The 18,830-nt window shown below is 35.7% G+C and overlaps 2 protein-coding genes across 2 annotated transcripts; one reads left to right on the forward strand and one right to left on the reverse strand.

Moving 5' to 3' along the window:
* The first annotated feature begins 844 nt into the window (after positions 1–844).
* On the forward strand, positions 845–4,475 carry LOC141612432 (laccase-17-like). Its single transcript, XM_074431205.1, has 6 exons — positions 845–1,063; positions 1,201–1,352; positions 1,919–2,163; positions 2,354–2,482; positions 2,584–3,549; positions 4,035–4,475. Exons 1-6 carry the CDS (start codon positions 950–952, stop codon positions 4,163–4,165), a joined length of 1,737 nt encoding a protein of 578 aa, XP_074287306.1. The 5' UTR covers positions 845–949; the 3' UTR covers positions 4,166–4,475.
* A 1,077-nt stretch (positions 4,476–5,552) lies between these two features.
* LOC141612433 (protein CHLOROPLAST IMPORT APPARATUS 2-like) lies at positions 5,553–11,029 on the reverse strand. The gene is made up of 3 exons (XM_074431206.1): positions 8,072–11,029; positions 7,121–7,276; positions 5,553–5,846 (listed from the first exon to the last, which is right to left on the reverse strand). Exons 1-3 carry the CDS (start codon positions 9,131–9,133, stop codon positions 5,799–5,801), a joined length of 1,266 nt encoding a protein of 421 aa, XP_074287307.1. The 5' UTR covers positions 9,134–11,029; the 3' UTR covers positions 5,553–5,798.
* Between the last annotated feature and the right edge of the window lie 7,801 nt (positions 11,030–18,830).

Below are 18,830 nucleotides of genomic sequence, written 5' to 3' on the forward strand. Positions count from 1 at the left end.
AATGATACATACTCTAATACTCATCACCTGAATTTAAACCATGTCAGTATTAAAACCACCCTTTTTACTTGTAGCTCTCCTTACACAAAAATAATAATAATGTCACATATACCATGCAACCTTATCCATGTATTGTAAAAAAAAAGTTGTTTTTAGAAATCCGATAATAAACGTTAATAAAGTTAATTACATGGGCAATTGCATGAAACGATTCCTTCACAATCAAAAGAAATGTAGTTAGTTTACTGGGTGTCACTTGGTAGTATCGAGATTGGGTAGATATCACTGATCACTCTCTCATTTCAGTCACATATCCTTATGTAAGGTGTATATACTAAAACACTGTTGTATTATGTGACATGGTAATACCAAAACTAGCTCAATTGTCTCGGTACCACTCAGGACGTCATCTCGTAGCCAAATAGTATTCGATATTGTTAGTGTTGTTTCATTAATGTAATTCAACGTCAATATAAACTACTCCTTTTATCTCAGTGAATAGGCGCCCTAAATAGTAGAATCTCAAAACGTATCTTTGATTATGACTTTTGCAAAATCTAGTAGGTAAGTAATTAATAATGATGGGATTATATATACAAGTGAATATTCAACTGAGAGTAAGTAATAGGTTAGAGTAACAACGAAAGATTAACTATCAAACTGAAGAATAATCATCATCGACATTAACTCGAAATCGACTGTAATTTTCATAGTCTAGCTGTTCAATTGCAAGTATGCAACATAGACTTTACGATCACTCTAAAACTAGCATTCTAACAAACAAATTTGGTCCACATTGCATGCTGGAACATCTATTTCCATTTATCTCTTCACCTAATTAGCTACCATACCCTATATAACTCTCATTTTCGCGATTTTTATCATCATTCTCAATTTAATCGGGTTTTTGTCTCCTCATCCTCTAAAAAAACACTAGTCGAGATCAATTATGGCAACTTTGAGATTGTTTGTCGCCATTTTCAGCATTGCTGCTTTTTCAGGGTTTTCAAATAATATCGTTGAAGCAGCCTACAATGGCATCACTAGACACTACAAGTTTGACGTACATAACTATAACTTGATTTTTTTATCTCTTACCATTATTTTAAATGTTATAAATTACATTTTCTAATCGTGTAATTTGTTTGTTTGTTTGTTTGTTTGTTTGTTTGTTTGTTTGTTTGTTTGTTTGTTTAATAGATTAAGATGCAAAATGTTACAAGATTATGTCACACAAAGAGCATCGTTACAGTTAACGGGGAATTTCCAGGGCCTCGAATTGTTGCTCGAGAGGGCGATCGACTACTAATCAAAGTTGTCAACCATGTTCAAAACAATATTAGCATCCATTGGTATTGGGTTTCACCCTTCTTTTTTATACCTAAAAATGTCTCACTTAAACTTAATACAGTAACTATTTCTATTAACAAATGAAAGTGAAAATGTAAAACCGTCCTACACAAGTTTTCTACGTACCGTATTTTTCACAACATTGATGTCAACTTCAAAAATCTATCTTCCTCTAGTCAAGATTACCAAATTCTATATCAAGAATCCCTTTTAACAAATGAAAATGAAATGTCAAAATGCTCATCTAATAAACAAATGTTGATAAAATATTACTCTAAAGAGACTAATTAATCATAATTAATCATAACTATAAAAAAGTCTTAAATCTTAACCACTCTTTACTTAGATATGAAGAAATAAAATATTATTGTTTAATTTTAAATCTTAATCGCTCTAACTTACACTAAAAACTCCAACATAATTACCATAATTATGTTTCAGTGGCTCCTCACTCCTACGAATTACGAGATAAGAAGGGCTTAGATGTACGCAGCCTTATATGAAGCATTAGTGCTTCATAATTAACAAAAATAAATCTTAATTTTGATCTATGTAATTATGTGAATAGGCATGGTATAAGACAACTTAGAAGTGGATGGGCAGATGGGCCAGCATATATAACACAATGTCCCATTCAAACTGGGCAATCTTATGTATACAACTTCACCATAGTTGGCCAAAGAGGCACTCTTTGGTGGCATGCCCATATTTCTTGGCTCCGGTCGACACTTTACGGGCCTATCATCATCCTCCCCAAACCCGAGATCCCATACCCGTTTCCACACCCATATAAGGAAGTTCCTATGGTCTTTGGTAAGCCCTAATTGCGATCCCTTGTTAAATATCATTGCTCCTATATGTTGTACCCATTCAGCAAGTCTTGCTTCTGACGTCTCATAACCCCCTTTTTTAACATTATTTTAAATCGGGTGTGACTGGTGACGCTCACAAGTAAGAATTTGTGTATTTACACAATTTACACTACACTTTCCGGCCAATGCAGGAGAGTGGTGGAATGCAGATACCGAGGCAGTCATTAACCAAGCACTCCAAACGGGAGGCGGTCCTAATGTATCTGACGCCTACACTATCAACGGCCTCCCTGGTCCGTTATACAATTGCTCGGCTAAAGGTACCTAAACTCGACCTTGCCTAAACTTCCGATACCATACTATTGATCATATACCTCACTCGAATCTAGACTAATTCAAAATAATGCAAACAAAATTGCAGATACCTTCAAGTTGAAAGTAAAACCAGGGAAAACATACCTCCTCAGGATCGTCAATGCTGCACTCAATGACGAGCTTTTCTTCAGTATCGCCAACCATACTCTCACTGTGGTCGACGTTGATGCTGTCTACGTCAAGCCCTTTGAAACCGACATAATAATAATAACTCCCGGCCAAACATCTAACGTCCTCCTCAAAACCAAACCTTATTATCCCGGTGCCAGATTCCTAATGATGGCTCGACCTTATGTCACAGGAAACGGAACCTTCGACAACTCCACAGTAGCTGGAATCCTCGAATACCACCACCACACGACACCATCAACTTCTACTAAAAAGCTACCGCTACTCAAACCAAATCTTCCAGCTCTACGAGACACGTCTTTTGTTACTAACTATACTAATAAGCTCAGAAGCCTAAACAATGCCAAATTCCCGGCTAACGTCCCTAAAAATGTCGACAGACATTTCTTCTTCACTGTCGGATTAGGAACCAACCCGTGTCCACGAAACCAAACTTGTCAAGGTCCGACCAACAAAACCATGTTTTCCGCTGCAATTAACAATGTTTCCTTTGTAATGCCAACCAAAGCTCTTCTCCAAACACACTTCCTTCACCAATCAAATGGCGTGTACACGACAAACTTCCCGACATCACCACAAAACCAGTTCAACTACACCGGCACGCCTCCCAATAATACAAATGTCATGAACGGAACAAAAGTAGTGGTGATTCCATATAACACAAGTGTTGAGCTAGTCATGCAGGATACTAGCATTCTTGGGACAGAGAGCCATCCCCTTCATCTCCATGGTTTCAACTTCTTTGTTGTCGGTCAAGGGTTCGGGAATTTTAATCCTATTAATGACCCGGCTAAGTTCAACCTTGTTGACCCTGTTGAAAGGAACACGGTTGGTGTCCCAGATGGAGGATGGGTTGCCATTCGCTTCCTGGCCGACAATCCTGGTAAAATTCTGTTACGAGTACCCTGAACTTTTTCGTTTTCTAAGGTTTAACCCTCGTTTTTCACAAAAAAAATAAAAAACTTTGACCGACAATAATTATCTGTTACGAGTTCAGAAAACGGTAATTTCTTTTTTTTTCAAACCAATTATCTCGTCAAGGCCTTGAATTTGAAAAAAAAAATCACGGTTTTTTTGAACTCGTAGCTGGTAGTTATGGTTGGTCAAACCTTTTTTTAACAAATAAACTTTGACCGACCATAATTCTTGACTTCGAGTTGAGACGTAGGTGAATTCTTTTTCAAACTGAAGACCTCCTAAAGACGGTCAATTTGAAAAAAAAAAAAAAAAAAAAAATTATCGTATTCTGAACTTGTAGCCGAGCGTTATTGACAGTCAAAGTTTTTTTTTGCAAGAAAATGAAAAAGTTGAGGGGTATACGAGAGAATATCCCTAAAAACTAATACGGTAATCTTTTTGATGTGGTAGGTGTGTGGTTTATGCATTGTCACCTCGAAGTTCATACGAGCTGGGGATTAAAGATGGCATGGGTTGTTTTAGACGGACAGCTACCGAATCAGAAACTACCTCCAGCTCCAACTGATCTTCCCAAATGCTGAAAGCTCGCTTGCTAAAAAATGTCGTCTATCCTTTTATTTATTGTCCTGCAGCTGAGAATGACGTCTCTAGCTGACCGGAGTTCTGTTTGTAAATTACACGGCCACTCGTTTTCCCTGCTTCCCCGTTAACCATACCAGTGAAGAGTAACCAACAGAGTTTATTTTTTCATTTTTTTCGAGTCAATTTTATTTTTTTCGGATCAAATCTTGTACAAGCAAATGAACAGACTGCAAAAGACTTCTCTTACAGTATTTAAGCAAATGCTAGTCCATGAGCACCACTGAAAATTTATCTATAAACATGATTTACCAGTTCACTGCAAAAGACTTCTCTTACAGTATATCAGTATATGTCTCTAAATTTCTATATACACTAGAAAGAGCCGTGACTATACTCAGAAGGAGGGAACGGACTAATTAGTAATTTCTTGCCAGAACGAAAGGAGCTTCAGAAATCAGAATGAACAGCATTTAAACTGCAAATGGTAAAACTGTCGCTAAAATTACCATTCGAAAGACAGAAAGAGGTAAATTCTCTGCTGCGCTTTTCACTAATCTTCAAACACCAGGATCTCGACTTAACAAACTGCATCAGTCATAATTTTCATAATCTCAAACGCCGAACTGACCAGAAAATTCTGAATACAGCCGAAAAGTTAAGCAGGTAACTGAAACAACATACCTAGCAATGAAAGCTACAATAGAAAGTAAACCACAAGTTCTTAAATAAGACGTTTTTAAGACATACAACGGCCTCATAATAGCTTATACACCTCATCTATTGCTATCATTAGATGAAATCCATAAGCGCCCAAGCGGTGATGAAATTATACGTCATACGTCATCTACCCATACGTCTTATGAAGACCAGTTAACCTCCCTGTTCCAAGAAGCTTAACTGACCAATTGGACATGCACTAAAATTCTGATAAATTTAGTTTGTTGCTAATACTATCAACATAAATGATAGAATAAGACCGTCTTACAGTGTGAGAAAAATAGGCCACAATATATGAATATGAAATTATATTCGAAGAAAAAGATGTGAATAAATATGACAGCCATAACCCGTAGACTTAGAGTTAACAATCTCAACTAAATATGACAGTCACTTAAAACAACGCTACTCGCACAAAGGCGAGTTTAATCGCAGGATTTCTATGGACGTATGATGAAATCATGAAAAATATATCCCCACTGTAAAATTTGATTTTAGTAAAGATATTTCCTACTGTAACAAATGAATACCATTTACTGATCCTGATGGCCATGGCATGAGTATTTTGTTGTTCTGGGTTTGATTTCAATTACTCCGTATTGTTCTATTTCCGACATAACTACTTACTGCGAGTATAAAAAGACAAATAAATACTACTACAAGGTAACATTTTCTTGAAAAGAAAAGACGGTAACCTTGAATTAAGTCTACAAAAAATCAAGGTAACGATGACATTAAAACACCTCAGTCCTCAATTATCCCTATAACCTGGTCTTAGACTCTCGGCTACCTTTCAGCCTGTTGAAATTCGGCAAAAATTCTTAACAAAAGTATAACAAAAGTATAACATCCTATAGTTCAAAGTAGCAAAAGGTTCAAAAGCTTAGTAGCAACTAGCAAGCTACCAATTCCTTCCTATCTTTCTTCGCTTCCAGATGAACTCGACCTTCTAACAAACCGGCCCTGCAACACGTGATGAACATACAATGTCAATATTCTGTATTACGGAGTAATAGCTTAGTTTGCGACACAAAATAATGCAAGTTTTAAGTAAAACTGTTTTGTATTAGCTTTACTGTAGAAAACATGACAAAGAAAAGGTTCCCATGATTCTATGATAGCATAAATTCTTGTCGCAACGTTTTAGATCGTTATTTGTTGGTCTGACAATAAGTTGAGATCGACTACAACAACAACAACAACATCAGAGCCTTATTCCCAAAATGATTTGGGGTCGGCTAACATGAATCATCCTTTAGAACCGTCCATGGGTGAACGCACACCTCAAAATGCGAAAAAAATATAAAAGAAAAAGTGAAAAACAAAAGGGAGTGAAACATAATACAAAAGCCAGGTAAACTTATAGGTTTTAAAATCGAAGTCCGGATTTCTTTTATAAAAACTTATAATTTAAATTGAGAATAAAGATTAAAACGATTTTGGAAACCGAAGTAAAACTTAAGGGTCCAGAATAAGTTGAGATCGGCTACTATGAGAAAATGTTCAGCCCCGGAGAGGAATTTGTCAAGGAAAGGATCGAGGTTTGGGTTGTTCTCACATGTGAAACCGCTCATACAAGATTCTCTGAGCTAGAGGTGGACAACATAGCAGCCCAGCCCGGCCCGGCCCAGCACTTTCATACGGGCCAGAATTTAGCAGCCCGGTCAGCACATGGCCCAGCCCTACGGGCCGTGCTAGTGTTGGGTTTTTTCAGCCCAGCCCGGTTTTCAGCCCGTTTTTTTTTTTAAAAAAAAATTGTAACCAGCCCGCCCCTATAGTGCCGTGCCCGGGCCTGACCAAAACCAGCCCAGCCCGTCACAGCCCGGTCCTATGTTAGTGCCGTGCCAGGGCTGCTCTACCCCAGCCCACCCCGCCCTTGGACCGCACCAGCCCGGCCCAGCCCATCCCAATGTCCACCTCTACTCTGAGCTATGAATTGGAACAACAATCAAAAGGAAAAGCATCAGGAGAACCAACTTCTTAGTTATTGTCATCTAAGAATAAATTCACTCTATAGCTTCAGTCAACTAGATAACCTGCAATGCTCGTTTACCTCATGTATTTTCCTACTCCTGCTCTCATCCCAAACCATGTACTCCGTATGACATACAGAAAGGGGTACACAAAGCAACAAACACAAATCTGAACCGTAATTTCTAACACTCTAACTCATCATTACTTGTACGTTGTGACTGAAATTGAATATTGATCAAAAAGGCAAAGCTACATTGGCATACCTTCATTCTAGGCCGCTGATCTGCATTAACCTTCCTGACTTGGTACCTAATTTTCTTAGAGAACAGACGTGTTCGTCGTTTCTCCTTGTAACGCTGAACAATTGCGTCTCTCACCGCTCCATTCTCACCGAACAGATCTATTTGTGCCAGCCGTGCCTGTCATTTCAATTTAAGTATTTGTTAAATCCTCCCAACAATTACAGGAAGAGAATCTGTGACTTTAGATAAGACAGACAAAGTAATGCAACCAAGCATTTTCACAAGTATTATATTTTGGAAATAACTACCAACTAAATCGAAACAGCATTTAATCTAGGAAATAACTATAGCAGTGCTGTCAGAATTTCAAAAACATCAGAGTTTACTCTGTACTCGGGTCAGTGGAAATTTAGTAATGATTGAGCACAGCATATTTATTTGCTGATAGTCATGAGTTTCAAAAACATCAGAGTACTCTGTACTCGGGTCAGTGGAAATTTAATAATGATTGAGCACAGCATATTTCTTTGCTGGGTCATTTAAGAGTATATTTTACATTGACTTGCTTCAAACATCATTAAATTAATGCCAAAAGAAGGATCCGAAACAAGAAATATGCGGCGGATTTAAAATTTTGATTAAGCACAAAGATCCTTTTTACAGTCATCTATTGGTCAATTGATCCTCTTATACTTAAAGCTCATGACTGATAACAACAGAAGAACCTAAAGCAGATATAGACCAAGTGTGACCAAACTGACCATCATGATATAGAATTGAGCAGTTTGGACTCTACATATATTTATTATAACATGATTAAGGCCAGAAGCACTCAAGCACAAAAGTGCAAAACAGCAAGCATCTAATTCCGAATTCATTCTAAACTTTGCACCTGCGATTATAGTTTAGATAATGCAAGCAAAATTTAGCCATGGGGACAGAAATTAGTTAAACCTCAAACGAATTACATACCATGACATCACTTCCCGAAAACTCGGAGCCTGAAAGGTCCTCGGAGAAAGGCGAACCCTTATCAGACCATGCATTCAAAACTTCGTCATAATTAAGTTTCAAAAGAGTCCCCTCAATGGACTTCGGTACAGGGGTTGGATTTTCCTTGCTTGATGTTGAATCTTCCTTACTTGTAACTGAAATGGGATTGAGAACTGGCACTAAATTATTTTCATTACTAGGTGCCGGAGGCGTTACATTTAGTTTCATCACCTTCTTGTTCTTCTTCTTTTTCTTAGGCGTCACTGGCTTATTAAAACTAGGTGAAATTTCACCCACATTAACAGCAGGAAATCTCCACCAGTCTCCCTCATCATTTTGTCTAAATGCCTTAGCTATTCCTCCTCTTATCATTCCAAACCCAAAATCAAATCTCCCACCTAAGCCTAAGCCTAACCCTAACCCGAGCGGATATCCATAACAAAAATCAACAGGGACACCTACACCACTAGTACCATTATTGCAAGTATTGGTTTCCTCAGCAAGACACATACCCAAATCACCCATTATACTGTCAATACCACCCTCCTCCATTTCCTCATCGAGGATGGATTCCGCATCAAAATCTTCAAACCCATCACATAAATTTGAGGAATTTGTTTGGCCACCATGTTCATCGGCGTCATTTAAGTATGGCTTTTCGTAGGCAGTTGAGTCAATCTGGAAAACAGGTTTATCAACAGCAAAGGGCATGAGCATATCATCAGTGGAATCTTCAAAGGTAAAGGAAGAATACTCATGTGGTTTAATGAATTTGCAAGGCTTAGAGCAATCATTAGCTGAGAAAATGTTTGGATATGCAGTGGAAAGCAGAGCAGCTGCCTCATTGTATGTCTGATTTGGGCGTTTTCGTGGAGTTCGGGGCTTTCGAGTGCAAATGGCAAGAGGGGAATTGCTTGATTCTGATATAGTAGAAGAAGGTGATGAAGAGTGGGATGTTCTTGTGGAAGTTGAGGGGGATTTAATGATGTCAAGGTCTATTCCATATGTAGTTCTACCACCTCCACTCAAGCAGGAGCTCATTTTATGGAAGTATCACCTGCCTGAAATCCAATAAAACAGTCCAATCCTAAAAACTTTTAAGGCTTTTAGCCTGTAAAATAGATGCACTGGTGTTCTTCCTCATCATCAAGTATCAAAACCAGGGCAAAGTCAAAGCTAAAAAAAATTGAGTTGATTTAACAAAGGCTCTGTTTCAATTTTCAAATCTCTTGGGTATACTGGCTGAAGACAAAAAGAGGAAAAAGAAGGATTTGATGTAAGCTTTTAAAATTGGCAAAGGGGGAGAATTATAAAGCTTAAGAAAAGAAATGGCAAGCATAAGATGATGTCACAAGTTTCAAGTTTTGCAGCAAAATTAGAAACCCAAAACCCTGAACCTATTTATAGAAGGTTTTACTAAAAAAATAAAAAAGGTGATGTGAGCAAAAAGCTGCAAACAGGAGATATGAAGGTTTAGTCTACTCACTGATTTGAGCCTTAAACCCTGGGAAAACCCAATTGAATTGACCAAAGAAAGCAGTTCTATAAATGTAAATTATGATGTTGGTATGGAAAAATGTATTGATTCTACTTCTATCTTATAGGAACAGTAAAATGGGGTAAAGACTGAGAGAAGGAAAGAAAGGCACGGAATTCAAAGTTACAATCTAACAGGGAATGGGTTTATGTAGTGAAAGAATAATAAGTCAGAGAGCTAAATGGAAATATACTCGCTGAAGAGTTCAGAGTGAAAAAATTAGCCCCACAATAGAAAGTATGGGGGTCCCTTAAAATTAAATTTTGTGTATATTATAGTATGTCACGAGTGAAGGGAAGAGATAAGAGGTAAAGATCCGTTCAAAGAGAAAACTCTGAGGATAACAAAGGCTGAAGAGTGGGACTCTGAGAACAGAGAGAAAAGAGGTGTTGTATGTTTTCATCAGTGATGGATTGACGGTGATGAAAACTGAGCAAGGGACAACCTTTTTCTTTCATATACAAACAATAATAAGAGGACCACTGTTCCCTCTATATCTCTCTAGTTTCCTCTCTTTAGCAAAGACAGACAATTATTTGAATAAATAATAATTTACTATAATACCCCATCAGAAAATTCTTTTCAACTGGAGAGCGTGCACGTCGAAAAAAATAAGGATAATACTCGTACGCTTTATATGCAAAGGAGAAAAATGGAATATTGACGAAGGAAGTAGAAAATCACTTGCGGTAATAATCAAAATAGGTTTTACTAGAAAATCCTATAACTCTTTGCCTAGGGAAATATCTTAAATCTTTTACATGGACAACTATGAAATGTAGGAAAAAAAAATATCTTCTTATTTTTAAAAATTAATGAAGAACATTTTTTGTGTTTTGTTATTATTCCATGTGCAGTACTTTTGAATCTGTCATATGCCATATAGCCATCACTATCATAGATTTGTATGATTATTAGTGTGGTTAATTAGTTTGGTAGATAGCAAGTTCTTTCACACAACTTCACAATAATTCTGCTCATCCGTATTACTATTAGTAGAATTAGTATTTGTTTTAAGATTAATGACTAGTACTATCAGTCTTGATTAGCACAAAGAAAGCAAGAAAACAGGAAGGTAATATGTTCTACCACAACGGTTTAGAAATGAAGAAGAATCCGGAATTACTTCATAACACGCAATTACTATTGCTAAGCACTATCATTAATTAGACTACTGCTCCGGATATAAAACAACAAAATAATCGAGCATAATATTATTCAAATGATTTACTGCTGATATTATTGAAAATCACAAAACTAGTAACTAAACCTCTAAAGTTTGCTCGATTGTGAAATTAAGTATCTTTTTTATGTATAGTGATTAACCCCATTAAGTTTACTCAAAAGTGAAATCTAACCTCTTCTTTTATTTTGACCGAAATCTCACCAAAAAATTGTTCAAAATTCATTTATACAATTTGTTAACCACAAAAAAATATTAATTATAACTTCACTAATTTTTACAAAGATTTATTATACACTAAAATTAATTTTACATGCATAAATTATATTAAAATCAGGAAAGTTTTACTTTATGAAATACTCAAATGTATTGAGTTGTATTTTAATTGGTAAATTGAAAAGAAAAAAAAAAACTTCTAAAGTTGTTGAATTGTCCAAGAAATTGTAAAATTGTAGGAATATTATATACGGATAATGAATTTAGGAATAAAATGATAATTATTGTATAGTTTTTATGTTGAAAAGTAAGAAAAGGGCTCATTTTCACTTTTGGACTTTAGCTTGAAGTAAAGAGGGTCAAGGTCAATTACTATTTACTACATTCCAAACTTGGGTTTAATTTCACAATTGAGCAAATTTAAGGGGGGTTAATTACCACTTTTGCCAACATCGAAAGTAAAGCAAAACGGTTGCGAAATTTTCAGTGGCACTATCTTTATTTTGAGTCTAGGTAAATCTATCTTAATCATGGGCAGGAAATGGTGGCTTGAATAGTATCTATTCTGAGTAAGCTACCCATAAAACCTGCGAAGTAATCCTCTTCCATTTAATACACTTATTCTCAAGGTAAGCTCTCTTATCCAGTGACGTGGCATAATACTATTGGGCGTTGAGGATTTTCTAGGGCTGACGTGGAGGATACTTTCTGGGTTGGTGGTACTTTCACATGTCTCTAGGAATGAGAGAGGGGAGAAAATTGACATTTGGGATCTAATTTTTTTCCTCAACGCAGCAGCAATGATATGCAACTTTTTGGTGTTTTTTGCCACTGGTTTGTGTGGCAGATAAACCTATAACGTTGCGGTAAATGACTGCTTCAAGTTTTAGGATTAGAATTTAGGAAGAAGCCAATTCTCCTGCTATACTACTTGCAATCGTTATCCTCTTATGCTTACAGCCAGGCTAAGGGCCATATTTGTGCGGTTAAGTGCTCACTATTAGTTTAGTAAGCTACAAAATTGCACCACGATATTACACCAGGATAAATCTTCAAGACTGTGACCCAAGATTATTCACACCCTACCCATATTACGTTATCCAAAATATTTAGCATTTGACAATCCAAGATAACAAGATTCACACACATTACCATAATGTGAGATCACTAATAGAGTCTACGTAAATTAATCAAGTCCATATGTTGTCGATTTTAGCTAAAATCATACATCTATAATCCATTAATTCACATGTCTCTATTCATTAACAGAGAGAGCCTACGCTAGTCTCAGTTTGGAAATTTTGGGTGAAAGGTAATAGTTGATGGCTGGAGTTCTTTTGGGCATCATGCGACAGTAGTAGAGAGTTACAGACAAATGTCTTTTTTTGTAAAATCTAACAAAAATTCAAAACAAGAGGAGATTTTAATTAGAGAGATTTATTTTATTAATGCTCATAAATAAATCCCACTTGATTTTATTCAACTAATAACTCAAATTTTAAAAAAAGAGTGCTACAGCACAATTTTGCTTACCTCAGTAGACAGTAGTCTAGCAGACAATCAAGTTGTTAAGGTCCATCATCACCACTGAACTCGATAGATCTCGTAGTACTACCAAAAGCAAACTAGTAATTGGTCATAAACCTGAGAAGACAAATTAAACAATATTTTCTGCAGACATGATAAAGGCAAAAGAAGGAAATTTCTAAATTTCTTCGCCAAAACATCCAAATCCCTCAAATAATAAGGCCATAAACCATAATATATAAAGTCGGGCGACAATCAGCCATTTCAACTACTATATGTTCAAGAAAAAAGAGAACTAGTCAAGACAAATAAACAAATGATAATATAAAGCTGATAAGCCAAATCACTCAGCTAGACACTTCGCGGAGGACTCACCATGGAGTTTGGAATGTGCAGAACATCCAGAAGTTCCTTTCAAAGACGTCAAGAGCACCCTTTGTTGGGTACACCTTTCACCATTGACTAGCTGCAACTCCTGTCTATCTGTCCACGCAAAAACTCTCTTAGGGATATTGTTAGGAAGGAAAAGGGCCGTTTTCTACACAGCATCACCTCATGACAGTGAAAAGTCCGGGCACAAATTACTATCAAATGAAGTACTAAAAAGTTTTTTTCTTCGGATGGACAAACTTACAAGTTACAACTATATTAGAACAATGAACCTCCAAGTGTCAATGTTACTCATTCACGAGTTTTAACTAGAAACTTGTAGTCAAAAATATTGCCACAAGATTCCCGGAGAGTAATGAAGCTTGGTAAGCATAAAATTCAAACAATTGCGTTCATGATACATAGATATTAATGAGAACAATGAAACTATTAAACAGTTAACAGTAGGAATCTTCAATCCCAACCCCCTTCAGCTCTCAAATTCAGGTGTTCCACAAAACACAATTGCTGTACCAGCGTTACATCTTCGATTATAAACTAGATAACGGTAATGCTAAGTAGTGACAGTAACCACACAATCAGATCATTGTTTGGCTGTGAAGAGAAGGCTAAACCATGGGATCTTAGAATAATTTTTATCTACACGGTTACTAAAGCGAATACATTCTGGAATTGAAGAATCATGACAGGTTAGGTAATGTATCTGGGTGTGCATTCCTGGTCTTACTTCACGAGGGAAAGGAATGCAACTAGAACTCCTCAGTCCTCACACTAACCCCTACCCCATAACTAAAGTCTATTATCTATAGCTAAATGAAACATGAGGGCTTCAGGCAGCCCATAATTAAGCTCAGCTGTTTCTTCCTCTTTAGGAAATTTTGAAACTAAGAAAATCATAAAAAGACAAGATACTAACTAATGTAGCAATATTATATTTACAGAACAAAAAAAAAAAAAAAGGTGATCAGCTAATTGTAAATAATTCTTTGAATAGATCTTCATAAAGGAAAAGGTGAACTACACACCAAACAGGTCCAGGAAATTATTGAGGAGTGAGGGTAGTTTTTACTTACTGGTACTTATATAATCCACCAAAAAGTTTTGCAGTCCTTTTCAAATGAAATACATCATATAAGTTAGAGAATCCCATTGCTTAGTTATACAGAATTTGATTTAGGAATAACGCCCCTCATTTAATCTCTTTGACCTTTTTTAATCTAGGAACTTGAGAAGAACCAGTTCCAATAAACCCTTCCTATGATGGAATTATGGAAGACAACTTTAAATCTGCACGTTAGCAGGTTACCCAGAAACGAGATGAAGATTCGTTAATATCACCATTAGTTTTATGCTCTTGACACATAAACAATTACCAATTCAGTATCATGTAAGGAAGTTGCCCAAGATGTGAACTTTAATAGCTAGTCACAAGACTCAAAACTGCCAACTGGGAGAAGGTACATAGCATGGAAGATTTGCAAATGAACAGAATATAATCATATAAGAAGAGGGGACCAGGGGTGTGGACGAAAAAATGCAGCCAAAAATGTGAACTGGATAATTAGACCAGTGAAGGGAAGTATCTAAGATCGGTAAAGCTAAGCTGGGGTGAGTAAATTTTCATTCAGATTCATTCCAGTTTAAGCTAACTATGCTTGCCCAGCATGAGCTCATTACTCTGAAAACTTGGAATGAGAAATTATTCTTTCTAGTTCTATCATTGATTCTCCTTCTTCATGGCCAATTTAACCAGACTACGTGATTGTAAGTAGAAACAGGCAGAATACAAAAAATTCCGAAAGGGACTTGAATACATTTTCTAAAATGCTAATCCGTCAACTTCAGTTACTCTGTCCTGGAAAAGACAGGTATGCAGAGATCTAAACCAGATAAAACAGCATAGATAAGTAAGAACCTCGCCACAAAAGGCTGCCAGCTGATCATGAGTCCGTAACACATCAATGGTAGTATGGTACGATAAAATATATCCAAGGAGAAAACTAATGGCACAAGCACAGACAATATACATACATGCACCAACGCAAGGTGACAAAGCCAAGACAAATGTATTTCTTGGTATAGTACATTGAATGGTTCCTCGTAGCATGATAGTTATCTGACTGTTTTAACTCTGTTAGACAATAAGCTCATCATGTTATCAGAAGTTTGAAGCAAACCTACCTATAGTGACAGACATCAGAAGGCCAGATCTTGCCATCCATCCTTATTAACATAAATAACTCCAAATACACCAGGCATCCTTGTTAACATAAATAACTCCAAATACACAACCAAGGATTTATTATCAATAAACATTTTCCTTTGATATAGAAAACTCCAAATACACTACTAAGGGTTTATTATCAATTAGCTTACTCGATTAAATGTATGGAGGATGTAGTACAAATGTAGAATATTCGAACAGTTCAATCACTTGTAAGACATGATACTAATTTGAAACCAAAAGTTTGCCATCCTCTTACTCTCGGGTAAGAAAACACACATAATTGTCTTCCACACTTCGTAGACAAACTTTTGCAATTTGGAGATGGTGACCAGGCAGAGACTCGTAAAATAAGAAAAGAACCACCTCACTTAGTAGCCCATATTGCCAAAGTTTCTATTTCGTACGCAAACTGTGGTTTCTCATACTCAAGAAGAAGCACTTCTCATAACTTGCAGGGATAGTCTCCAAATCCAAAGAAAACTCACTATGGCATATAAGCCCATCTTTATTTCAAACACGAACAAAAGCACGCAAAATCCAAAACAGTAGTCTATTTGAAGTCCTATAGACTACAGTTCACTGTCTTACATCTCTATATCGAGAAACACCCAAGGAGCAAGCCAACACTCAAGAACAGACATCACAACATTGAACATCCGCCTATTTCAACAAATCCCCGACAGACCTTCTTCAAAATCGTGATATTCAATCCTGGTTATTAGCTCGGGGGGAAAAAAAAATTCCTTAGCAGGAAAAAAAAGAAGTCACGTTCATTACGCTCCCAACTCCCAAGTCTGACATGTGGATTTATATTCAACTATTCTCTTTAGCAATATTAGCAGATTTCAGACTAAGTGTACTCAATTCTCTCAAATATTGCTACATTGTTGTTATGTTCTTAGTTACCAAAGCTATACTTTATCCGCATAGTTAGACCTAATCATGATCATGATAACGATCAGCTCTGTTACCTAAATGTAGCACCTTAAGAACTTTTAGCTTATCGATCAGTTTGATGGTGTCTCTCCACAGACTATAGCTCAAACTACCAGATAAATACCAAACATTAACCATCAAACTAGTGGAAAACCACAGCTAGCTATTCAGGTAAACAGAATGCTTTCGTCATCAATTTCATGCCAACGATATAACCGTCATGAATTGGTGGATTATAGATTCATAGCTTCATATAAAGTTCATTTGATCTCACTAAGTTTCTGTTAAATTTATCTGTCCTACAAAACTCAAATCATCAAATCACTAAGTAACTTGAACAAGCTATTACTAAAAAAATCAAATTAAAACATTACTAAATAAATCATCAAACTCTTCAAAAATTCTATAGTTCTCAATATCTAAACAGAACTTCACTAGGATTCATAGTTTTTCTATCAAATCAAAACATTACTAAGTATAATCATCAAACTCCTAAAAATTACTGTGATCCTCAATTTCTAAACAAAACTTCAATAAGAATCATAGTTTTTCTATCAAAATCATAACATTATACTAATTATAAACATCAAACTCATAAAATGACCTGATAATTCTTCCATAATGTCGCAAAAATATCAGTATACACAGAAATTCCACCTCCTTTCGTCCAAAGTCTCGACCAGATTACGTTATAGTCCTGAAAAATCAAGTTCAAAAAGTCAGAAAATTGCGCAAAAAATCGTAACGACGATCATAGAATTAGGGAAAACGCGAATAGAACGCACATGAATCTTCGCCATTGTTAATGAGAGAGGAATCATTGAGAAATAATACGATTAATCGACGACGAAACCCTAGGAGAGAGAAGAAATCGCGTTAATGGCGATCAATTTGATATTGGAAAAAAATGGAGGGAGAAAATTAAAGGTTGCTGATATTTGGTCAGCATTGATCAACCACTAAAGATGGAGTAAAAGATCATCCCGTCTCCGATGTGGCGTTATTGCGTGGCAACCCAATGGTGATTTTTGAAAGACTCGATAAAAAGGATTATTCGAACAACAAGTCTCATTGAAGACGGACATATCCATCACAAGTTGAAGACGGGTCAAATAATATTAACTAGGTAGATAAGACGAAAGCATAATGCCTATAAAATAACATTCTTTTGTCTTATCTAACCACTTGGGTATTATTTAACCTGTCTTCAGCTTATGACAAATATGTCTGTCTTCAATGAAAATTTGTGTTATTCGAATTGGATAGAGGTTGAATTGGGTTATTTCAAGTGTTATGCAATTTGAGAAAGGTTGTACTTGGGTTTGCGTCCACAGTTATATGGAGTTGTTTATGTTTCAAGGGTATTTCCGAGTTTTTTTTTATTTTTGAGTCATATTAGATGTTGATAGTTTGCATTTGGGACACTTTGGGTTAGATCAGATCTTGTTAAGATTAAATTTGGTTTCGGATAAGTAGAAATTTAAGAGTTTTAAGGATATATCTAATTTAATTTAAACAAGGGTTGATTTTTTTTTTAATGACAATGGAATGATCAATCAATGTGTTTTTACAAATTGCGCACTACACACTTCTCAAGCATATGTGTTAGCATACAAACTACTTGTATAACTGGTCAATCATCTTTTTTTACCGAAGTAAAAAACTCGCAGTTTTAATGGATAGTCTAAAGTTATATAATACATCAATGCCATGAAATTGCTCTTAATTAAATGAGTTTGAAACTAAGACTTTCGGAATTCCAATCAAATTGCTCCGTTGTTTTGGTTTATCTTAATGTTGTAACTTTAGCTTTATATTATTTATATGTTTTTCTTAGGTATGGCTTTGTAATACTAGAGTTAGCTGTCGGTTTTCTGGTACTACCTAGTCGAGTAGCTTACAATGTAACCTTAGTGTAAAGTAGAGGTGTTCAATGTTCATTTAGAGACTTGGGTTTGACACGAGTCGGGCTTACCTTTTAAAAATTGTTCAATATGCCTAATACTCTGTATGTCGTGTTCAAGCTCGTTAAAGCAGGCTAATTAATATTGTCTACTCCCACCCATTTTAAGTTAGGAGGCTTGTCCATGATCTTATGGGTGTGATGGTAAAATATATAAAATAATCTTTTGAAATAAAACTAAGGCTAAAAAAGTCAATAAAAAATAATCACAAAATTAACTCCAACATATACAAATTACAGCCTATCAATCAATACTATATATTAATTCCAGAAACCAAGGGACTTCAATGTAATTAAATAAATCTATACAAATTAATTATACTATATAGTTTTTAATCATAGCACTGTGTGATGGACCCGATCAAGGGACTTCAATGTAAATATTATATAGTTTTGGTTGAAGTATAAATTTAGAGAACACTATAATATGGTGATTTTCCTTAAAATAACATGCCCCACTTATGGTATTAATTTGTATAAGGATGTTAATTATTTAACATACACGAATATAATATAATATAAGTACTTTATATTTTGGAAACTATTAAAAGGTAAATAAATCAATCTACATTTCCAAAAAATATAATTTTTCAATAATAATGATTGCTCTTAAATAATATTCTAATCTAAGATTTATTTAAATATATAACTCTAATACAACTCGATAATCAACTACTAAGATATGATAGTAACCACCCACGTGAGTAGTAAAAGCAACAATAATAGCAACCGGAGTAGTGAATGTCATACTAACAGCAA

This window comes from Silene latifolia, chromosome 11, assembly GCF_048544455.1.
Source record: "Silene latifolia isolate original U9 population chromosome 11, ASM4854445v1, whole genome shotgun sequence".
Lineage (NCBI taxonomy): Eukaryota > Viridiplantae > Streptophyta > Magnoliopsida > Caryophyllales > Caryophyllaceae > Silene > Silene latifolia.

Bases quoted from the DNA above. Each gene is read 5' to 3' on its own strand.
- LOC141612433 (XM_074431206.1), bottom strand. From the start codon at position 9,133: ATGAGCTCCTGCTTGAGTGGAGGTGGTAGAACTACATATGGAATAGAC. The intron at 7,277-8,071 runs GTATGTAATTCG...TTGAAATGACAG, and splicing joins TTTCGGGAAGTGATGTCATG to GCACGGCTGGCACAAATAGA. The intron at 5,847-7,120 runs GTATGCCAATGT...CACGTGTTGCAG, and splicing joins ATCAGCGGCCTAGAATGAAG to GGCCGGTTTGTTAGAAGGTC.
- LOC141612432 (XM_074431205.1), top strand. From the start codon at position 950: ATGGCAACTTTGAGATTGTTTGTCGCCATTTTCAGCATTGCTGCTTTT. The intron at 1,353-1,918 runs GTATTGGGTTTC...TTATGTGAATAG, and splicing joins AACAATATTAGCATCCATTG to GCATGGTATAAGACAACTTA. The intron at 3,550-4,034 runs GTAAAATTCTGT...TTGATGTGGTAG, and splicing joins CTTCCTGGCCGACAATCCTG to GTGTGTGGTTTATGCATTGT.